Raw genomic sequence first — 23,062 nt, forward strand, 5'->3', positions numbered from 1 at the left:
ACGTGGAGCACTTCAATAAACCTCTCGCACCAACTTGGATCCCTGAGTATGAGGAACAGATGTGCCGCTCTTCAATGAATCTCTTTCACCCTCATCTCGGACGCCGGGTATGTGACCACTTCGATCCTCTTTTCAAACTTCTCTCATGTCAACTTGGGTCACTGGGTATAAGGAACCGGGTATGCACCGCTCTGCAATGAACTCCCTTTAACTTGACTTCGGACACTGGGTACGTGGCGCACTTCAATAAACCTCTCGCGCCAACTTGGATCCCTGAGTATGAGGAACAGATGTGCCGCTCTTCAATGAATCTCTTTCACCCTCATCTCGGACGCAGGTTATGTGACCACTTCGATCCTCTTTTCAAACTTCTCTCATGTCAACTTGGGTCACTGGGTATAAGGAACCGGGTATGCACCGCTCTGCAATGAACTTCCTTTAACTTGACTTCGGACACTGGGTACGTGGCGCACTTCAATAAACCTCTCGCACCAACTTGGATACCTGAGTATGAGGAACAGATGTGCCGCTCTTCAATGTATCTCTTTCACCCTCATCTCGGACGCAGGTTATGTGACCACTTCGATCCTCTTTTCAAACTTCTCTCATGTCAACTTGGGTCACTGGGTATAAGGAACCGGGTATGCACCGCTCTGTAATGAACTTCCTTTAACCTATCTGCGGACAATGGGTACGTGGAGCACTTCAATAAACCTCTCGCACCAACTTGGATACCTGAGTATGAGGAACAGATGTTTCGCTCTTCAATGTATCTCTTTCACCCTCATCTCGGACGTAGGTTATGTGACCACTTCGATCCTCTTTTCAAACTTCTCTCATGTCAACTTCGGTCACTGGGTATAAGGAACCGGGTATGCACCGCTCTGTAATGAACTTCCTTTAACCTATCTGCGGACACTGGGTACGTGGAGCACTTCAATAAACCTCTCGCGCCAACTTGGATCCCTGAGTATGAGGAACAGATGTGCCGCTCTTCAATGAATCTCTTTTACCCTCATCTCGGACGCAGGTTATGTGACCACTTCGATCCTCTTTTCAAACTTCTCTCATGTCAACTTGGGTCACTGGGTATAAGGAACCGGGTATGCACCGCTCTGCAATGAACTTCCTTTAACTTGACTTCGGACACTGGGTACGTGGCGCACTTCAATAAACCTCTCGCACCAACTTGGATACCTGAGTATGCGGAACAGATATGCCGCTCTTCAATGAATCTCTTTCACCCTCATCTCGGACGCCGGGTATGTGACCACTTCGATCCTCTTTTCAAACTTCTCTCATGTCAACTTGGGTCACTGGGTATTAGGAACCGGGTATGCACCGCTCTGCAATGAACTCCCTTTAACCTGACTTCGGACACTGGGTACGTGGAGCACTTCAATAAACCTCTCGCGCCAACTTGGATCCCTGAGTATGAGGAACAGATGTGCCGCTCTTCAATGAATCTCTTTCACCCTCATCTCGGACGCCGGGTATGTGACCACTTCGATCCTCTTTTCAAACTTCTCTCATGTCAACTTGGGTCACTGGGTATAAGGAACCGGGTATGCACCGCTCTGCAATGAACTTCCTTTAACTTGACTTCGGACACTGGGTACGTGGCGCACTTCAATAAACCTCTCGCACCAACTTGGATACCTGAGTATGAGGAACAGATGTGCCGCTCTTCAATGAATCTCTTTCACCCTCATCTCGGACGCCGGGTATGTGACCACTTCGATCCTCTTTTCAAACTTCTCTCATGTCAACTTGGGTCACTGGGTATAAGGAACCGGGTATGCACCGCTCTGCAATGAACTTCCTTTAACTTGACTTCGGACACTGGGTACGTGGCGCACTTCAATAAACCTCTCGCACCAACTTGGATACCTGAGTATGAGGAACAGATGTGCCGCTCTTCAATGAATCTCTTTCACCCTCATCTCGGACGCCGGGTATGTGACCACTTCGATCCTCTTTTCAAACTTCTCTCATGTCAACTTGGGTCACTGGGTATTAGGAACCGGGTATGCACCGCTCTGCAATGAACTCCCTTTAACCTGACTTCGGACACTGGGTACGTGGAGCACTTCAATAAACCTCTCGCGCCAACTTGGATCCCTGAGTATGAGGAACAGATGTGCCGCTCTTCAATGAATCTCTTTCACCCTCATCTCGGACGCCGGGTATGTGACCACTTCGATCCTCTTTTCAAACTTCTCTCATGTCAACTTGGGTCACTGGGTATAAGGAACCGGGTATGCACCGCTCTGCAATGAACTTCCTTTAACTTGACTTCGGACACTGGGTACGTGGCGCACTTCAATAAACCTCTCGCACCAACTTGGATACCTGAGTATGAGGAACAGATGTGCCGCTCTTCAATGTATCTCTTTCACCCTCATCTCGGACGCAGGTTATGTGACCACTTCGATCCTCTTTTCAAACTTCTCTCATGTCAAGTTGGGTCACTGGGTATAAGGAACCGGGTATGCACCGCTCTGCAATGAACTTCCTTTAACTTGACTTCGGACACTGGGTACGTGGCGCACTTCAATAAACCTCTCGCACCAACTTGGATACCTGAGTATGAGGAACAGATGTGCCGCTCTTCAATGTATCTCTTTCACCCTCATCTCGGACGCAGGTTATGTGACCACTTCGATCCTCTTTTCAAACTTCTCTCATGTCAACTTGGGTCACTGGGTATAAGGAACCGGGTATGCACCGCTCTGTAATGAACTTCCTTTAACCTATCTGCGGACAATGGGTACGTGGAGCACTTCAATAAACCTCTCGCACCAACTTGGATACCTGAGTATGAGGAACAGATGTTTCGCTCTTCAATGTATCTCTTTCACCCTCATCTCGGACGTAGGTTATGTGACCACTTCGATCCTCTTTTCAAACTTCTCTCATGTCAACTTCGGTCACTGGGTATAAGGAACCGGGTATGCACCGCTCTGTAATGAACTTCCTTTAACCTATCTGCGGACACTGGGTACGTGGAGCACTTCAATAAACCTCTCGCGCCAACTTGGATCCCTGAGTATGAGGAACAGATGTGCCGCTCTTCAATGAATCTCTTTCACCCTCATCTCGGACGCAGGTTATGTGACCACTTCGATCCTCTTTTCAAACTTCTCTCATGTCAACTTGGGTCACTGGGTATAAGGAACCGGGTATGCACCGCTCTGCAATGAACTTCCTTTAACCTATCTGCGGACACTGGGTACGTGGAGCACTTCAATAAACCTCTCGCGCCAACTTGGATACCTGAGTATGAGGAACAGATGTCCCGCTCTTCAATGAATCTCTTTCACCCTCATCTCGGACGCAGGTTATGTGACCACTTCGATCCTCTTTTCAAACTTCTCTCATGTAAACTTGGGTCACTGGGTATAAGGAACCGCGTATGCACCGCTCTGCAACGAACTTCCTTTAACCTATCTGCGGACACTGGGTACGTGGAGCACTTCAATAAACCTCTCGCGCCAACTTGGATACCTGAGTATGAGGAACAGATGTCCCGCTCTTCAATGAATCTCTTTCACCCTCATCTCGGACGCAGGTTATGTGACCACTACGATCCTCTTTTCAAACTTCTCTCATGTCAACTTGGGTCACTGGGTATAAGGAACCGGGTATGCACCGCTCTGCAATGAACTTCCTTTAACTTGACTTCGGACACTGGGTACGTGGCGCACTTCAATAAACCTCTCGCACCAACTTGGATACCTGAGTATGAGGAACAGATGTGCCGCTCTTCAATGAATCTCTTTCACCCTCATCTCGGACGCCGGGTATGTGACCACTTCGATCCTCTTTTCAAACTTCTCTCATGTCAACTTGGGTCACTGGGTATTAGGAACCGAGTATGCACCGCTCTGCAATGAACTCCCTTTAACCTGACTTCGGACACTGGGTACGTGGAGCACTTCAATAAACCTCTCGCGCCAACTTGGATCCCTGAGTATGAGGAACAGATGTGCCGCTCTTCAATGAATCTCTTTCACCCTCATCTCGGACGCCGGGTATGTGACCACTTCGATCCTCTTTTCAAACTTCTCTCATGTCAACTTGGGTCACTGGGTATAAGGAACCGGGTATGCACCGCTCTGCAATGAACTTCCTTTAACTTGACTTCGGACACTGGGTACGTGGCGCACTTCAATAAACCTCTCGCACCAACTTGGATACCTGAGTATGAGGAACAGATGTGCCGCTCTTCAATGTATCTCTTTCACCCTCATCTCGGACGCAGGTTATGTGACCACTTCGATCCTCTTTTCAAACTTCTCTCATGTCAAGTTGGGTCACTGGGTATAAGGAACCGGGTATGCACCGCTCTGCAATGAACTTCCTTTAACTTGACTTCGGACACTGGGTACGTGGCGCACTTCAATAAACCTCTCGCACCAACTTGGATACCTGAGTATGAGGAACAGATGTGCCGCTCTTCAATGTATCTCTTTCACCCTCATCTCGGACGCAGGTTATGTGACCACTTCGATCCTCTTTTCAAACTTCTCTCATGTCAACTTGGGTCACTGGGTATAAGGAACCGGGTATGCACCGCTCTGTAATGAACTTCCTTTAACCTATCTGCGGACAATGGGTACGTGGAGCACTTCAATAAACCTCTCGCACCAACTTGGATACCTGAGTATGAGGAACAGATGTTTCGCTCTTCAATGTATCTCTTTCACCCTCATCTCGGACGCAGGGTATGTGACCACTTCGATCCTCTTTTCAAACTTCTCTCATGTCAACTTTGGTCACTGGGTATAAGGAACCGGGTATGCACCGCTCTGTAATGAACTTCCTTTAACCTATCTGCGGACACTGGGTACGTGGAGCACTTCAATAAACCTCTCGCGCAAACTTGGGTCCCTGAGTATGAGGAACAGATGTGCCGCTCTTCAATGAATCTCTTTCACCCTCATCTCGGACGCAGGTTATGTGACCACTTCGATCCTCTTTTCAAACTTCTCTCATGTCAACTTGGGTCACTGGGTATAAGGAACCGGGTATGCACCGCTCTGCAATGAACTTCCTTTAACCTATCTGCGGACACTGGGTACGTGGAGCACTTCAATAAACCTCTCGCGCCAACTTGGATACCTGAGTATGAGGAACAGATGTCCCGCTCTTCAATGAATCTCTTTCACCCTCATCTCGGACGCAGGTTATGTGACCACTTCGATCCTCTTTTCAAACTTCTCTCATGTAAACTTGGGTCACTGGGTATAAGGAACCGCGTATGCACCGCTCTGCAACGAACTTCCTTTAACCTATCTGCGGACACTGGGTACGTGGAGCACTTCAATAAACCTCTCGCGCCAACTTGGATACCTGAGTATGAGGAACAGATGTCCCGCTCTTCAATGAATCTCTTTCACCCTCATCTCGGACGCAGGTTATGTGACCACTACGATCCTCTTTTGAAACTTCTCTCATGTCAACTTGGGTCACTGGGTATAAGGAACCGGGTATGCACCGCTCTGCAATGAAGTTCCTTTAACTTGACTTCGGACACTGGGTACGTGGCGCACTTCAATAAACCTCTCGCACCAACTTGGATACCTGAGTATGAGGAACAGATGTGCCGCTCTTCAATGAATCTCTTTCACCCTCATCTCGGACGCAGGTTATGTGACCACTTCGATCCTCTTTTCAAACTTCTCTCATGTCAACTTGGGTCACTGGGTATAAGGAACCGGGTATGCACCGCTCTGCAATGAACTTCCTTTAACCTAACATCGGACACTGGGTATGTGGTGCACTTCAATAAACTTCTGGTGTCAACATGGGTCCCTGACAATTAAGAACGATTTATGTGCCGCTCTTCAATGAACTTCTTTCAACCTAACTTCGCTTACGGGCTATGTGCCGCTGAGTACGTTCAGTAATTTCACCACTTTCTCTGGTGTTGGGTTAAATAGAAACTTCAAAATATTCAAACAATTGCTTGTCTGAATGCATATTCTCACGGGAGCCCCGCGCGAACATCGTGGCTGTGCCACAATATCGTCCAGTGCGTCCAGAGGGGAATTCAGAGAAAGGAACCAGAATGCATATACGCTTAATATATGACGTATTTCGGCGGTCGCAATAGGGTGTGTCGCTGCATTGGTCCAATGCTAATCGCATTAACGTCGACGTTCATCGTAAGGTTTGTTCTGCCGGAGTTTTAGAAGCGAAACTTTCCTCTGGGAATCTCGCCGTGTTTTTGTGATCCATGGGTGCTGCCTTACTGTTCTCTAGCCGAATAGGCCAACCAATCACAGCGGAGGACGCACGCCACGCGCGTTGCTCGCTCCTTGAAAGGGAACAGGCGAACACGTGGCCTGTGCTCTACAAAGGCTGCTTAGAGTGGCAGCATTCGGCTCCTTTAAGCTACGTCAAATTGAAAATTCTGATAAACCGCCCTCAAACACTTGTGCCCGATCGAGGTTTCTGTATAGGTTTCGTTTCCAAAGCTTCCGTGAAGCTGCTGAAAATAAATTGACGGAAATCTTTCAATCAGGCACATGACTCCTGCGGTATAGCGCGAATTCAGGAGCAGGTGACTGACTACGCATGAATACACTGCAATATCCGTACGCGCAACAAACTAGCATTGATAGTCTCACCTGTGCATACTTGCTCCACCGCTCAAGACGTACGAGTTTCCTCCAAAGCATCCTCGCAGGCGACCAGGCAGGGAATACCAGAAGGCATTCACCCGAAGGTGCGAGCAGGCTCGCCAAGTTCTTCATCGCTTTCGCCTGGTCTTTCACCCAGTTGAGGCAAAAGAACGAGTAGATGCGACTGAACGTTCCGTACTTAGCGGCGAAATCAGCCACATCGTCGTTTATATTAAGGTGCTCGAACACGATATTGCTGTGCGCGGAGTTTTCCCGAGCGTAGGACAACATCTCATCAGACGCGTCCACTGCGACGATTCTGCGGCACGGCGGGCAGCTTGCAAGAAGGCCGCTGCGAGTGAAGTCACCCGTACCGCAGCCGAGATCGAGAAACTGTTCATACTCCGTGTTACTTGAAGCAAAGGTCATGTTGAGGAGCGTCAGAACCTGAAGATTCGTTTGTCGCTGTGTCTGGTTATTGCTTGCGTAGAGGCCGGCATCATACGTCGGATTCTTCGAAAAGTTGCTCATGTTCTCGTAGGGCCTCTTTGGTAAGTACTGGTATTCTGAAAAAGCAAAAGATGCAGTAACGGAGTGAAGCAAAATACAAAAATAATTTGTTTTGTCTAGAAAGCTTAACGGTACACTGCCAGTGTATTGAACCGGAACTGAACTGCAAACCGAAAGAAGAAACAACTACTGACAAGACTGTAGAGAAGCCGTAGGTGGTTACTGCCAATCTAAGTGCTTAGCCAAACTCTTCTAGGAAGCTAATCGCTTTATAAATGAATGATGCGCTTTTTTTTAAATTATGGGATTTTACGTGCCAAAACCACTTTCTGATTATGAGGCACACCGTAGTGGGGGACTCCGGAAATTTTGACCACCTGGCGTTCTTTAACGTGCACCTAAATCTAAGTACACTGGTGTGTTCGCATTTCGCCCCCATCGAAATGCGGCCGCCGTGGCCGGGATTCAATCCCGCGACCTCGTGCTCAGCAGCCTAACACCGTAGCCACATGAGCAATCACGGCGGGTCAAAAAAATTATGCGCTTGAAGGCGCACATTTGTTGCGGTGAACGTATTTAGGCAGCATTTATTGTTTTATTGCACAATTCTTTAGGAAGCCGAGCCGCTAACCAGCAGATGTGAACTGGTAATAGAGATTGCTGTAATTATAAGTCAGTTCGTCATAAGTTTGTTGTGTTCAGCGCGTAAGAGAGCGGACGTACCAGAGCACTGTCATCCTCCTCTCCCGCTGCTGTAGCCCTATGCTGCAGCCGCTGCAGCAGGAGAGGGTCGTGGGAGAGGAGGAGATGTGTCTTTTCCGACAGCTCCCTAGCCAGATGTACGCGTTGGAACGCGTCCGCACTCGACAAACCACGTCTGGGTGCGTACGGCGGAGGCTGCGTAGCGCGCCGACGCGCGTTGGCGTAGAGTCCTTGCGCTGCTAGGATTTCCACGCCCGCGCGACGCGCCTAACGTGACCACGGCAAAACAGCGTGCCTTCCAGAACGGCTTTTTCGCGTGCTGTGCAAGCAAGATGCGTGCGTTGGGAGCGGCGTTCCGCGCGCGTCTCGGTAGTCGATCATGGCAGCTGTTCAAGCCTTAAGCCATAGCGGCAGCATTTATAATGAAGTCACAATCGCCCAAGCGAAACGTCGGCCCCCATTGTAAATGGCTTCATACAAGCAGCACAAAAACCTCAACGTGAAATCGGCAGTGTGGAGGGAAGTGCCGGCCGCCGTCCTGCGAGATACCAAAGGGCAAGCAAGGTAAGCACGTAGATTCTGCAACTTGTTGTCAGCCTTTTGTGCGAACAATTGTCTACTAAACAGCTTCGCATTTGTCTTTGCAGAGGCCCTGGATTTGGCGCAAAAGCAGTGGAAATTGCTGCGCGTTGAATTTCCCAGAATTTTCAATGACTGCATGCACTCCCAAAATACGTTACGCAATCCCAAATACGCACAATACGCACAAATACGCACAAAATACGCACTCCCAAATACAAGACGAAGCCCCTCGTGCTGCAAGTAGATGCTAGCCAGCATGGAGTGGGAGCTGCCACTATTCAGAAATTACACCCTCTGATCTACCGTTCTCAATCACTGACAGAAGTTCTAGAGAAGCGCGCACAAAATGAAAAGCAGATAGTGGCCTTTGTGCATGGCCACCATCTTTCACGACTACGCCTTCGCACAGCCATACATCCTGGTGGAAAGGGACCACCGCCCACTCGCGGCGATCTTGATGACGCTACTCCACTAGTCCAATATATCTGCAAAGAGTGCGATTGACACTCCAGAATACTAACTTCGGACAACATACAAAACTGGAAACCAGATGTTCATAGCAGGTGCCCTGTCTCGGTTTCCTTCGAAAAAATAGTGCGGGAAGGAGAGCATTTCCAAGTAAACATCGTCCAAGAGTTAACAGTCTCCACAGAAAGACTACAGCAGATAAACCCAGATGAGAATTTCTGTACTCTTAAGCAATATGCAAGTAGGAAATGGTCAGAAGAAAGAAAATGAAGCGCACAACGGCGGGAGCTGTCATCAGGTTCTGGCAAGAGGTCTTTGCGACGCATAGCCTTCCCGCAAATTTATCAGCGACAACGAGCCACCGTTTAAGAGCCACAAGTTTGCTGAATACATGACGCAGTGTGACATCGTCCACACTACATCGAGCCCGCACTACCCCCGTTCAAACAGAATGGCAGAGCGAGCCGGCCAAGAGGCGAAGAAGCTTCTGAGAAAGACGCCATACGACACTAGAGTTCTACAGCACCGTGCTGGAGTGCTGCACTCCTGCACTCCAGTCCTGCACTGCACTGCTGCACTCCAGTCCAGCGTCTGATGGAATGGACAAGGACGCAGCTGCTTAGACGCACTAAACTTCTAGAGCGTAAGACACTGCCAACCCAGCACGAAACTGCAAAACTTAAGGAGATATGCTAGTGCCAACAGACATACTACAACCGATGTACAATAACCCTGGAGCGTGTGCATCCTGCGTTTGCGGTCGCAGTGTTCGATAGCCGAATCTCTGAGTTGTCCCCAGCAGTCGTAATCACAGAAGACGCTACACCCAGGTCGTACATCGTGCAAACGCAGATTTTCAAAGCCTTCGTCGCAACAAAGAGCATATACGCTCCCACAGCTCCACTTCAAGAGCAGCGACAATGCCAATGCGCACAGGACCCCAACCTCAGGCACTGAGGCGAAGCTCAAGACAGCGCCGAAAGCCATGACACTAGGTGGAGTGTGAGTGAAGCCTTAGTTCCAAAACATTTTTCTTTCACTGAAGAAATGGATACGTCCAACACCGGCATAGCAAGTGCCGGCTCGCTTCTTGGTTGTAGCCAAAGCGCGCCAATAAATCGTCTTTATTTACCAGCGGCCACAGTGTGCAGTTGTGTTTGCAACCAGGTTCACATGAAGAGCTTGACTTCGACGCAAGATCAGTTATAGGACATCTCGGACTTGATGTCAGCATCAAAGATATCGTCATCAGCCCTGCCGTCATCTCTGGCACAGTCTCGCAGTCGCTTCTGGCATCAGACTCGACGTCAACAGTGTCGGCGGCGGCTGCCCCAAGTCAACAATGAGCCAAACCAACAAGAAGCTGCTGCCGCACTTCCACACTTCATCGTTCAGCGAGTTTCCGCGGTCATCCAGTGAGGTGTGTTGACATTTGTTTGGGCACGCATGACACCATGCTTGTTAATTCAGTGAGTACGCTTATGTTTACCAGTTTATATGGCTGGCAAAACTACTACACTTTGTATAGCTGTCCACTAATTTGCTATCGCAATCGATGCTTCGCCCTTTGAGCGAAACTGCGACTTTTTCTTCTGGACACTGGTCTCCCAATTCAAGACTAACGAAGTACAAAGACCAAGGCCAAAGGACTAAACCTTGCAGTGCAGTTTGAAATCTGGCAAAGCGCGCAGCACGCATAACAAGCGAGCGACGAAATATGCTACAAGGTAAATGTACCGCAATTCAAGTGGCCGAATCCACTTGAATTTGGCTGCGGAGAAGGTCGTGCTCCTGCTCTAGCAAGTGTACGCACCGACGCACTCAGTGCGGAGGCATGTTGCTAACAAGTACTGAACCATTAATCTTGTCCATCTGTCCCCTGTCATGCGTTGTAGGCGATTATGGTATATAATCTTGCTGGCCGCTTCACGTGCTTCTGAGCTTCCCTAGCCTAGGTTTTCCTGTGCTGATTCGTTGGCGACAGCTCCATGGCAACCAATAGCAATGCGACCTTCTTAACGTTGTCGATGTTCTAGTTGATCCCGATCTCCCGCTGACATGCATACAACTGCATTTACGAAGGTTAACGCCAGGACATGGACAATTTTCCACAGGTCTCTGACCATTTCATGTAGCGGTTGCAGCCCCACATGCATCTACGTGGCATTATGTTCTGTGATTGAATGGCTGTTCAAGCCGTCTTCTCCTCGTGCACTCTATACATATAACTGTACAGGCAAAAGTGTACGCCTAGGAATTTGAGGGATGAGTCCAAACGCAGTATCCCTCCGCAAAATCGCTGCGCCACACCATCTACTACCTCGCCCGCAGCCTGGATTGTATGCACCGCTGTATGCACCGCTGTATGCACCGCGTATGCACCGCTCTGCAACGAACTTCCTTTAACCTATCTGCGGACACTGGGTACGTGGAGAACTTCAATAAACCTCTCGCGCCAACTTGAATACCTGAGGATGAGGAACAGATGTGCCGCTCTTCAATGTATCTCTTTCACCCTCATCTCGGACGCAGGTTATGTGACCACTTCGATCCTCTTTTCAAACTTCTCTCATGTCAACTTGGGTCACTGGGTATAAGGAACGGGGTATGCACCGCTCTGCAATGAACTTCCTTTAACTGTACACCGAAGTGGAGGCCCAACGTCAATGTTTCGTCGGTACCGATGTCAAGAAGTGCTTGAAAATCGTGTGAATTCTCCGCCATCAATATGAGATGATTTGCATAGGCTAAGCCTGGGACGCGCCCGTTTTTGTCAATTCCTCTTGTGTTGTGCTCCAGACCGAAGCACTTAGTTCTCAGTTCGAAGCACTAACCGTTCTCAGTTCGTAACAGCTAATGGCTATGACTCAACTCATAGCGACGTTCAGTCCGGTGTGCCCCAAGGCTCCGTCCTGGGACCTCTATTATTCCTTATCTAGATTAATGACTTACCTTCAGCAATAACCTCTGACGTACATTTATTTGCAGACGACTCTGTAATCCTCAGAGAAATAACTAACGAACACGACATCTCCCTGCTTCAGGCCGATCTCAATAACGTCAGCAAATGGTGCCGATTGTGGCGAATGGAACTCAACATTAACAAATGCAAATTTCTGAGAGTATCCCGATCTAACGATAATCTGCCTGTGTACTACTTGAATAACGTTGCTTTAGAATCTACTAACTCATATAAGTACTTATGCGTACATAGAACATTTAAATTAGCATGGAATCATCCCGCCGAATACATAATTAATCAAGCTAACCGCTTAATGGGATACTTACGCGTAACTTTTCTCATGCTTCCTCTCCTTTAAAATTACTACTTTATAAAACCCTGTTACGGCCAAAATTAGAATACGCTGCAGCTATATGGCACCTTACCACGAAACCCTAATACATTCCCTTGAACTCATCCAAAACAATGCCACTCGTTTTATTCTTGGGAATTATTACCGTGGTGCGAGCGTTTCTTCAATGAAATTGAATCTGGGTCTTCAAGCGCTAGCAACACGTCGAAAAATTTCCCGCCTTTCATTTTTTCATAAGCTGTATCACCACCCTACACTTCATCCAAAATTCATGTCGCTACCATATTACTTATCTCACCGCACTGATCATCATCATAAAGTTAGAATTGGTACAAGTAACACGACACACTTTTTACACTTATTTTTGCCACGTACGTCGAAAGATTGGAATGAACTTCCTTCTGACATTGTTTCCATTAATAACAATGATCATTTTCGAAAAGCACTAGCTAACAATATACAACAACAAACATTTGTACGAACTGCTCCTGGTGTTTTCCTTTTTCTTGTTTAATGTTACTTTTATATGTCATGTTCTATTACTGCATTTATCATACTTTCAGCTAACATTGTATAATTAGCAAATATTGTGTATAAGCTCATGATTTATTTCCTTCTTATTTGTTGTATAGCCCACTCCCCTCTCTAATGCCGAAAGGCCCTGAACGTAAATAAATAAATCAATAAGTAAATAAATAAATAATTGTAAGGGCTCTCTCTGAAGCTAATACGTATAACAGATATAGGAGTGGCGACAAAGGACATCCTTGACGATGACCTCTGCATACTTTGACCCATTCCGTTTCTACGGGGCCGAACATTTAGGTGAGGCTTAGCGCCATCTGTCTGACTAGATTAGGTGAACGCTAAAGAACTCCAGGTTGCCCAAACTTCGGGAGTCTGCCACTACGGCGTGCTTCAGAATCGGGACTGGCATGACGTAAAACTTTTCCAAAGTGATTTTATTTCAAATCCGCCATTTACCCTCGCTGACTTGGCCAAATTTTTCATGCCGCGCACACTTTGCCTGTCTCCCAAGCGATATCAGCAATCCTCAAAAACCAACACATGAAAGCGACGTTCACGCACTAATCAGAAATCAAGAAAAAGAAATGGGCATGGGCAGGGCATGTAATGAGAAGGGCAGATAACCGATGGTAATTAAGGGTTACGGACTGGAACCCAAGGGAAGGGAAGCGTAGCAGGGGGCGGCAGAAAGTTAGGTGGGCGGATGAGATTAAGAAGTTTGCAGGCACGGCATGGCCACAATTAGTACATGGCCGAGGTTGTTGGAGAAATATGGGACAGGCCTTTGCCCTGCAGTGGGCGTAACCAGGTTGATGATGATGATGATGATGTACCAGGCAATACCATGGATTCCCCGGAAAGTGCCTCCGTTCCCTTTGGAATAGAAAATGACTGCCTTCTTGTTGGTGTTAGCGGTGGCAGCTTGGCAGTTCGGGCGTCGGGGGTACGAGCCTGAGGACACCTTTGACATGACAGGCGACCTGCTTCGGTGGCACTTTCACCAGAAGACAGAAACTGTGCGGTGGCTGTGCGACGAAGCGACGGAGGGACTCGGAAGCGTGCCAGCAACAGCGCTGTATAGGTGGAGCGACAAGTGTTGTGCGCGTTGCGGTTCTTTTCCACGGGAAGTTCTCAGGCCTCGGTACGAAGCTAGGAGACGGATTTACGTGACCCAACCTGCAAATGCGTGCGACGCGTGGTAGAGGCAATCGTCGACGCCGGTACCCGCAGCAAGTTGGTCCACTTCTTGAGGTCGTTGGAGCAAAACGCGGCCGTGAACGAAGAGTTCCTTCGACGCGGCGCCATTGCCGGCGTCATCGGATGTGCGCATGGTAGCTTATCGCCGTCATCACACCGAAGGGCGAGGAGAAGGCAGCTTCCAGGTGTAGCAAGGGTTATTATGTCCTCAACACCACGTACGCATCGGTCTTCATTCGCTAATTTTCCCCGTCATAGCAACACTTGGCTGATGCTGGGCACGCTTTCGTCAGATCTGTGACGCACGCATGAGGATTCTTGTCACGAATGCTCTGCGACCGGGGTCGGATCACAACACTTACGTCGGGAAGACTATGTGGCTGCGTCGTCGTTCCAAGGAGGGACACATTTCCAAGGCCAGCGAGCAGGTAAGCAGGCAACCGAGGCCCTATGTGAGCAGAGGGAAAACTTGATACACTTACAAATTTGGCTGCATACATTAAAGTGTGCTGGCGCAGCAACAGAATGTTCAAGCCCGAACCGCTTAGGTTAAGTTTTAACTACATAAGTTGTATAAGCCTTGAAGGGGTGTTAAAATTTTTGAATGAATATCAGCGCGAAAGAAAGTGAATATTATCTTGAGGCACACGTGTTGTGCCTCAAGATAATATTACACATATGCAGTTTAAAGTACAGCGCATGTGTCCTGCCACTTTCTTTTTAGCACTAATACTGGTTAAAGAATGAAACACCAACACTCCTGCAGAACCACCTTGCTGGATGCCACAAAGTGGCATTTTACTATGTACCAGCTATTGTTATCGGTGCACATCACATCAGTATCAGGCTCTCAGCCTTTATATTCTTCCATGAGCGCGTCCATGTGGTAGATGTACGTTAAATAACCCATGCTTCACTCATTCAACCTTGTGCAGATAGATATGACCTAATATTTTTATGGTCACGCAGGTGACAGCGGATACCCTCCTGACCCATGGCTCTTGACACCGGTCCCAGGCCATCCACCCACGCACAGTGCAGAAGGCAGGTACAGCACTGCACATGTTGGCATGCGCTTCGTAGTGGCGCCGGGCATTGGGGTTCTTAGAAGCCGCTGCCTTCAGGGGTACCATGCCCTTCAGTATGAACCGAACCGTGCAGCCAACATTGTTGCAGCATGTGTAGTGCTGCACAATTTCTGCCTTGATGAAAGTGACAGCTTGTTTGATGGTGTCGATGAAGGCAGCAACAACAGCAGCTGTGGTGATGATGACGGTGATCTCTTCCTACAGGGAGTTCCCCGAGTAAGCGCATCGCGTATAATGTACCTCCGTGGATGTGCGGCCCGGGATGGTGTCATTAGCTTATTCGGCACAATGAGGCAGCAGCATCAGCACTACCTGAGAAGGGTGCGGAGGCGGCTGCGTCGGCAGCAGAACCGACAGCAGCGCTAAGCATGTGCCTGTAACGACAGGCATATATGCCTAATAGAAGAAGGAACAAAGGTGAAGATGTTTCGGCAATTAGTGAATAGTCTGCTGTTTTTTATCACATAAGCTAAACTATCACCAGTGTTTCACGTAGCCTGTGCCAATAAGCTGTCGCTATTGGAGATGATTGCATCATTCGACTGTGACATTACGCAATATCGTTTCATTTTGTAGCTGTGTAGAGAACGCCTTATGTTCATTAGCTGAATACCATAAACACTGCTCTGGGCAGAAGGCGTTTGCCAATTGATTTGCTGTGGCTACTGCTACCTTGATGCCTTTACTGGCATCGCCGACACTGTCACCGCCATCTGCACTGTGCATGGGAGGATATATGTCTTCGTCTCCTCGCTTCCTGCTTGGGCTGCAGCAAAGCAGAACACTTTTCGCTTCATGATATCTACTTTCACACACACCTCGTAGGCACTGCGCAGTTTTGTCACACAGCCACCGCGCAGTTCCTTTTTGAAAGAACAATTAATTTCCCTTGGAAGAGCATTCATTTGTAAATGGTTGTAGAATTATACAATTACTTGTAGATATTCAGATTAAGTGCCAGTGACCTTGATGAAAATCATTCATTCATGTCCCTGGGGTAAATAAAAGCATATAACACATCGTCAGTGTCATCTTTTATAAAAGTAAATGACAGTCATTCCTATGCATAGCTCTGCGTACACAGGGCAGAATTTCATGCTAACAAAAGAACAGCGTGATGTCGCACTGCATGGTATCCAATACGCTGTAAATGGACAGTTGGCAAGTATGAAATCGCATAAATATCTCACATGAGCAGAATGATTTTTTAGAACTCATGCACAACCATTCACCTTCACCCAGACGCTTCACAGTACAAAATGTGTTGCGAGTCTTGACTGTTATGCGTGCAATATGTTGGTAGCACAAAATAGAATTTCTGCTCAATGACTGTTGCCACATTATGGACCACCAGTATAAAACAGCATCCACATTCTTGTAGAAAACAACAGAAGTGAGGAAATACTTCGCAGTTCAATTACCTTCCTTGCAGCTACTACAAGAACAGCCTGTCAGTAACTGTAGTAAAATAGTGGCCACGTCTAAGGCTACGTTAGTCATATCACAGACTGTGCTTAACTACAATGAGGTTAGATTATATTGCTATCACTGGTAAGGACATCTAAAATATCACAATAACTATCACAGGTAACATGCATTCGCTGTTAAGGAAAATTTTATAATACGGTCACTTGTGGCTAAAGATAGGCTCTAAAGATGTGAAAATTCAAACTTTATGAAATATATCGTGAAAACCGGTACGGAAATTTTCAGCAGAAACTATCGCAGCATGCCATTCAAGTGCTTCTATAGTAGATGCATGCAAAAAACTGCTGCGGTTAAGTTACAAGATGTACACAGTACACATGTACATGTACATGTACACAGTGTACATGTTCCCTGCAGAGGAGAACATAGTGAAACATTGCGGTTACAGAAAATAAAAGGACACACCTAACAAAAGGTGACAAAATAAGACGTGCAGTTAATAATCTCTCTCACCAGGACAAACTTGCACGGCAAGTCAAACTACGCATGAAAATGATATATTTAAAGTAGTTATGAAGTATCAACACACATTGTTCAACCTATTGTGTGTTGCTGTAGGGCTAGTAATCAGATTGTGAAGCCACTGTTTCGCCTGTGTGCCGCGAACGGTCACATCATCATTTCATACGACCTAAGGAAAACATGTCATGTGCATTCGTGTTTGAAACGACATCATGACACTATCAGTTTTTTTTGTTCCCACTGTCATGCATGACCTGCATAAAATTTACAAGGCTGGCTAGCACAGGTCTCGATAGCGTGTGAAGACATGCGATCACCACCACCGAATAACCCATCGTCAATCTGAACGGAAAGGTAAGCTGCACTTGTAGTGTGGTTGCAGTAAAGGATCATACGCGGAAAAAAAAACACCCATGTCCATCGCAGCTGTGGCGGCTAGCGGATTCTATGCGCAATGGCAGCATGGGAACAGGGTGCCTGAGATGAGTACAGTCACCTCCCGCAGGTCCTGCATCTCTTCCGCCAGCTGCGCCTGGCGTGCATACTGCTTTGCTGCTATGCAGGCAGCAACCTCCAGCTGCTGTCGGCGATGTGGCCTGTGGGGCTCCAGTCGCACGCCCTGTAAATGTATTTGCTTTGAATTTACAATTACTGATAAGCCATATTGAAATAAACAAGTTGATCATAGAAAGTTCTCAGGAGTCGTTGAAGATTTCAATAAAAAAGTTGATATTCATATTGATTCAGTCATTAGGAAATATGTTGGTTTTGTCGGGAGAGCCCTAATTAAATTTCGTTCAGTGTTCAGTATTGCTACAGTTCTGTCATTTTACCACTCATTTATTCATACACGCTTACTGTATAACTACATTTGCTTTACCAAACAGCATTCCCCTGCCACAAGTTACAACAAATTATGAAAAAACTTGTCCGTTTCAGTGACATTTCCATCGAAAAAATCCAGAGTTACATTTTAAGATGTTGCCGTAAAGTAGCTTGATTTTCTTGAAAACGTACTTGCTTTAATCTGCCTACTAAGCATGAGTATTACCTTATTGAAATACACGTGTTACAGTTGATGTTCTTGCTTATGTGATTTGATAACATGTATTATTTTCCTAACATTGCTGCGTTTACTGAAAATATACCGTTCTTGACCTATACAATGCGAATGCATTCACGCTAATAAACATGAAACTAAACATAACGGCTGCGTCAATCACGTCTAGCAACGACTTGAGAATAGAAACCTATTGTATCAACTCACCTGCATCATTCTGCTGCCAAAGTATGGTCTACTTAGCTGGCAGATTATGTCATCTGGACACATGATGGACTGGTATTTTACAGCATGGGCGCGCTTGTGGCCGGAGAAAAAAACATCTTTTAATTTGTCGACGGGCGGCAGATAGCCTTCGCGGTGCCGTCGATGAAGCCCAAACAGTTAGCCAGGGGTGCACTATTGGAATGCACGGCCTGCAAAATTTACGTGTGAAAAAAATATAAATAAATAAAGACGGGAGACGAACCCAAATGCCCGATATTTAACTGTGAAAATTCCGCCAAGGTAGCGATGTCAAGCCAGGAGGGACCGTTTGCGTCTTTCAAAAGGTTCTTGAAATTATTTTTGATATTTGAAAGAACAATATTTCTCACTGGTGATATAACTGAACGATGTCTGCCAAAAAAGTGCTCTAGATCGCACAGCCTATTGGGGTACGAGAGCCGGCGTAGCCTAGCGCAGTCACTCGTTGAGCTGTTGTGATGACATCTGGCATCCTGAAGGCATTATGAAGCCTGAATACGCCATTTTTTTTTTCGAATCGGAAATACTACCTAAAAACACCAGCATCCATGGTATCCGTGTTGAGAAGTTCGTGGGCCGATAGCGGGTCTCTTCGCGTGCTGCAAAGAACTTCACACAGCAAACTGCCTCCCATTTCAGTTGATTCCGTAGCACCGGGTCTTGCAAAACGCTCTGCTTTGTTGTCATGTCTTCTTGCTCTAGCAGTGCGATGCACCGAAACTCTGGGAGAACAGTGGAGGCGTAAATCGAAGTTGAACAACATGTTTGTCGCATGTGGGCATCTTTGTTGATGCGGACCACGTGTTAGATGTATCGACACAGCAAAAGACCTTGCCTTGGCTATAACGCTGCGTAACGGCTTTGTTAATGTAAGGATTAGATCTATAACAAATGAAAGTGCAATGTATTGCGTGAAATGCCTTCAGACATTTGAGTAATACAAAAATAATATTTTATTGCAGCAATTCATACAACTTAGGATATAACCATCGATAACTTTCGAGAAACTTCCGATGCATGCAGGCGCGTCCTGCGCTGTGCTATAACATTTATTAGGAGGCGACACGTGGTCGCCCGACAGAGATATACAAGTACACGTGTCAGTAGTAAGTTTATAGCAGTTTTATCTACTGCTGCAAGGTGGCGCGGCAAGCGAGCACATGCCTTTTGGACGCAGCCTGGCGCTCCGCTAAAACTGATTCTTCGTACGCCGCTCCACTAACTGTGAGCGGGAATGCGAGAGCGGAGCGGACCATCAAAAATGTTCTTTTAAAACAGTCCATTAGAGAGCTTAGGTTAGGGGGACGCAAACGTTGGAGCCCGCTAGCGCTTGGGGCCACGGTGCTGCGCATGCGCTGTACCGTGGCCCCAAAGGTTAGCGGGCTCCTACGCTTGCGTTCCCTAATCTATATGCAAGAGTCTATATTGGCGCGTGTACTTGTTCATCTCTCTCCGGTGACCGCTTTTGCCGGCTACCATATGTAAATGTTATCGCTTGCCGCAGGACGCGCTCGCGTGTAATCGGAAGTTTCTCGCGTGTTATCGATGGTTCTATGCATTTCTTTGTTGTCACCGAATCTGATTGTATGTGCGACGCCAACTGTGTAGCAGTTTGTGGAATGCACGCGGGCACAAGCGATTACGCTGGAAGCTTCGTCGAGTCGTGTATAAAGCCGACGCTCTTGGCCTGAACACCAGATTTTCGACGATCGCCATCTATGTTCACTGCTATCGTTGTGCTTTGAATGTTACTTGCTTTTAGGGGCAAAGATTCGGCCAAATAGTTAGTTTTGTCATTTAGTTTTGCTACGGTATCGTTGACCGCCACTACAGAGTGACAATATCTTATACGGCTGTCGTATGCGGCGCACAGTCTATAGCGATCGAGCTCGATCGGTATAATATTTCTCGATTTCGATCGCCTAACTGTCCTGCACAAGTTAGGAGGGAAGTTTCCTCAAATACAAACACGAACGTTTCACTCGACGGTGATCTAGCAGCACTGCTACGCGCAATGAAGTGCTGACTTGTATACAAATCGTGTGGCTGCGCGCTCTTTCCCTTCGTCGCGCGCGTACGGACTCGGAAGCGCGTACGGCTTAGCGAGACGCGTACCCCGTGCCCCATGTGGTCGTACCCCGTTGACCATGTGGTCGTACCCCGTTGACCATGTGGTCGCACCCCGTTGTCCATGTGGTCGCACCCCGTTGTCCATGTGGTCGCACCCCGTTGTCCATGTGGTCGCACCCCGTTGTCCATGTGGTCGCACCCCGTTGTCCATGTGGTCGCACCCCGTTGTCCATGTGGTCGCACCCCGTTGTCCATGTGGTCGCACCCCGTTGTCCATGTGGTCGCACCCCGTTGTCCATGTGGTCGCACCCCGTTGTCCATGCGGTCGCACCCCGTTGTCCATGCGGTCGCACCCCGTTGTCCATGCGGTCGCACCCCGTTGTCCATGCGGTCGCACCCCGTTGTCCATGCGGTCGCACCCCGTTGTCCATGCGGTCGCACCCCGTTGTCCATGCGGTCGCACCCCGTTGTCCATGCGGTCGCACCCCGTTGTCCATGCGGTCGCACCCCGTTGTCCATGCGGTCGCACCCCGTTGTCCATGCGGTCGCACCCCGTTGTCCATGCGGTCGTTGTCCATGCGGTCGTTGTCCATGCGGTCGTTGTCCATGCGGTCGTTGTCCATGCGGTCGTTGTCCATGCGGTCGTTGTCCATGCGGTCGTTGTCCATGCGGCCGTTGTCCATGCGGCCGTTGTCCATGCGGCCGTTGTCCATGCGGCCGTTGTCCATGCGGCCGTTGTCCATGCGGCCGTTGTCCATGCGGCCGTTGTCCATGCGGCCGTTGTCCATGCGGCCGTTGTCCATGCGGCCGTTGTCCATGCGGCCGTTGTCCATGCGGCCGTTGTCCATGCGGCCGTTGTCCATGCGGCCGTTGTCCATGCGGCCGTTGTCCATGCGGCCGTTGTCCATGCGGCCGTTGTCCATGCGGCCGTTGTCCATGTGGCCGTTGTCCATGTGGCCGTTGTCCATGTGGCCGTTGTCCATGTGGCCGTTGTCCATGTGGCCGTTGTCCATGTGGCCGTTGTCCATGTGGCCGTTGTCCATGTGGCCGTTGTCCATGTGGCCGTTGTCCATGTGGCCGTTGTCCATGTGGCCGTTGTCCATGTGGCCGTTGTCCATGTGGCCGTTGTCCATGTGGCCGTTGTCCATGTGGCCGTTGTCCATGTGGCCGTTGTCCATGTGGCCGTTGTCCATGTGGCCGTTGTCCATGTGGCCGTTGTCCATGTGGCCGTTGTCCATGTGGTCGTACTCCAAAGCTCTCGCGCGAAAGCATGCGCGTCTTAAAGGGCACTTCGGTGAAGACTGCAGCCCGAAATTCGGTTGCATGAGAGCAAGTGCCTTTTGCATCGGCGCCTTCGTATCGGCGATGAAAACTGGCGAAAGGTGGAATGGCAAACTGTGTTAAACGGATTCCTCGATTTTCTTACTTTTCCTTGAGTCAGCCACTCAGTACATGTGCCACTGGGGATGCACCGCTTTTGCCCAATCCTCCACAAGTCGCATGTCCCAGGGTGACCGAAGGGGCACAGTGTGGCACCGCCATCGCGCCCAGCTGGATTTAACCCCGCGCTCGCGGCGCTCAGAGACGCGTATAATCGGCAGCACGTTTGCTTCTTGGAATAGAAGTTGTCACGTTTGAATATAACTCATTATGCTGTATTACGTGTAGTTTATCAAACTTAAACTGATGTTTATCAAGACTTGCGAGGCCTACTAATGCGCAATGTATTGCAGAACGTTCACGCTTGCTCGGCTTTTAGCGCTAACTAGCACTTAACTGCTTTTAGCAACAAGACAACATACTCTATATTGAAGTATCAAGCCCTTAAGCTTACCGTAACAGGAACGGTACTGTCCGCCTTTCGATTGTGACAAAGCAGCAACAGCAGGGAGTAGGAATAATAAACTTCGATGAACTGTGGCAGCGTTCGGGCAGCAATGGACTGAAGCCACGTTGTCACTCCGCTGGGAACTTTTGTGCAATAAGACACCTGGCGGCGCTCCACTGACTGTCACGTGACATAAATCGCCCGTGGTATTGTTGCATCTGCTCTTGACTGCATTTGAGGTGCGGTGGCGAAACTTTTCCTCTTCGTGCTCGCCTGCATTCGTCATTGCTGTATCGTGTTTTATAAAGACATGCACATCATGTTCAACTCGGCATTACTGCGCATGCCCACTAACGATCGAACCAACGAACATGCCCTCCAAAGCTATCTTAAACGTGTTCCCTCTCCTACCCACAACGTATATATAGTGGAGCAAATAAAGCAACGGGGTTCTGTGTTGACTGACACTTGGCTCGATCGCATTCTTTACGTGAACAACACGAAACATGGTGTCAGAAGTGGGATGCCACCCGTGATGGAATTCCTAAAGCCTCCTGAACCGTTACGCCTGAGTGGCGACATTGCCAAACAATGGAAGCTTTTTAAGCAAAAATTCGAGCTTTTCCTAGCAGCCTCGGTGCGAAGAGACAAGCCTCGGGATGATAGCACGAAGACTGCCCTACTGCTCAGTTTGGGAGGTGAAGATGTGTTGGAAATCTACAACAACTTCACTTTCACTGAAGACGCCGAAAGAATGGACTATGCGACCGTCATCAAGAAATTCGATGAGTACTGCGCAGCGCAGGTGAATGAAATACATGAGCGGTACCTATTTCGAAGACGAGTCCAAGCAGAAGGTGAGCCCTTTGAACCATTCGCAAGGGACCTGA

At 48.3% G+C, this 23,062-nt stretch overlaps 1 protein-coding gene across 4 annotated transcripts in view; it reads right to left on the reverse strand.

Annotated features, from left to right (window-relative positions):
• Positions 1 to 22,476, reverse strand: part of LOC139050537 (juvenile hormone acid O-methyltransferase-like) — a 41,478-nt gene extending 19,002 nt beyond the window's left edge. For 2 of the 4 annotated variants that reach the window (XM_070527046.1, XM_070527048.1), the window contains exons 1-3: positions 22,179 to 22,473; positions 17,465 to 17,587; positions 6,636 to 7,195 (exon numbers count right to left, since the gene is read on the reverse strand). In XM_070527046.1, the coding sequence (XP_070383147.1) occupies positions 6,636 to 7,195; positions 17,465 to 17,587; positions 22,179 to 22,458 (963 nt within the window). In that variant the 5' untranslated portion in view covers positions 22,459 to 22,473. Of the gene's footprint in view, positions 1 to 6,635; positions 7,196 to 16,439; positions 17,588 to 22,178 lie in introns of all 4 variants that reach the window. The other 2 variants (XM_070527049.1, XM_070527047.1) reach the window with 2 other exon arrangements.
• Positions 22,477 to 23,062: the final 586 nt, after the last annotated feature.

This window comes from Dermacentor albipictus, chromosome 10 (genome assembly GCF_038994185.2).
Source record: "Dermacentor albipictus isolate Rhodes 1998 colony chromosome 10, USDA_Dalb.pri_finalv2, whole genome shotgun sequence".
Taxonomy (NCBI): domain Eukaryota; kingdom Metazoa; phylum Arthropoda; class Arachnida; order Ixodida; family Ixodidae; genus Dermacentor; species Dermacentor albipictus.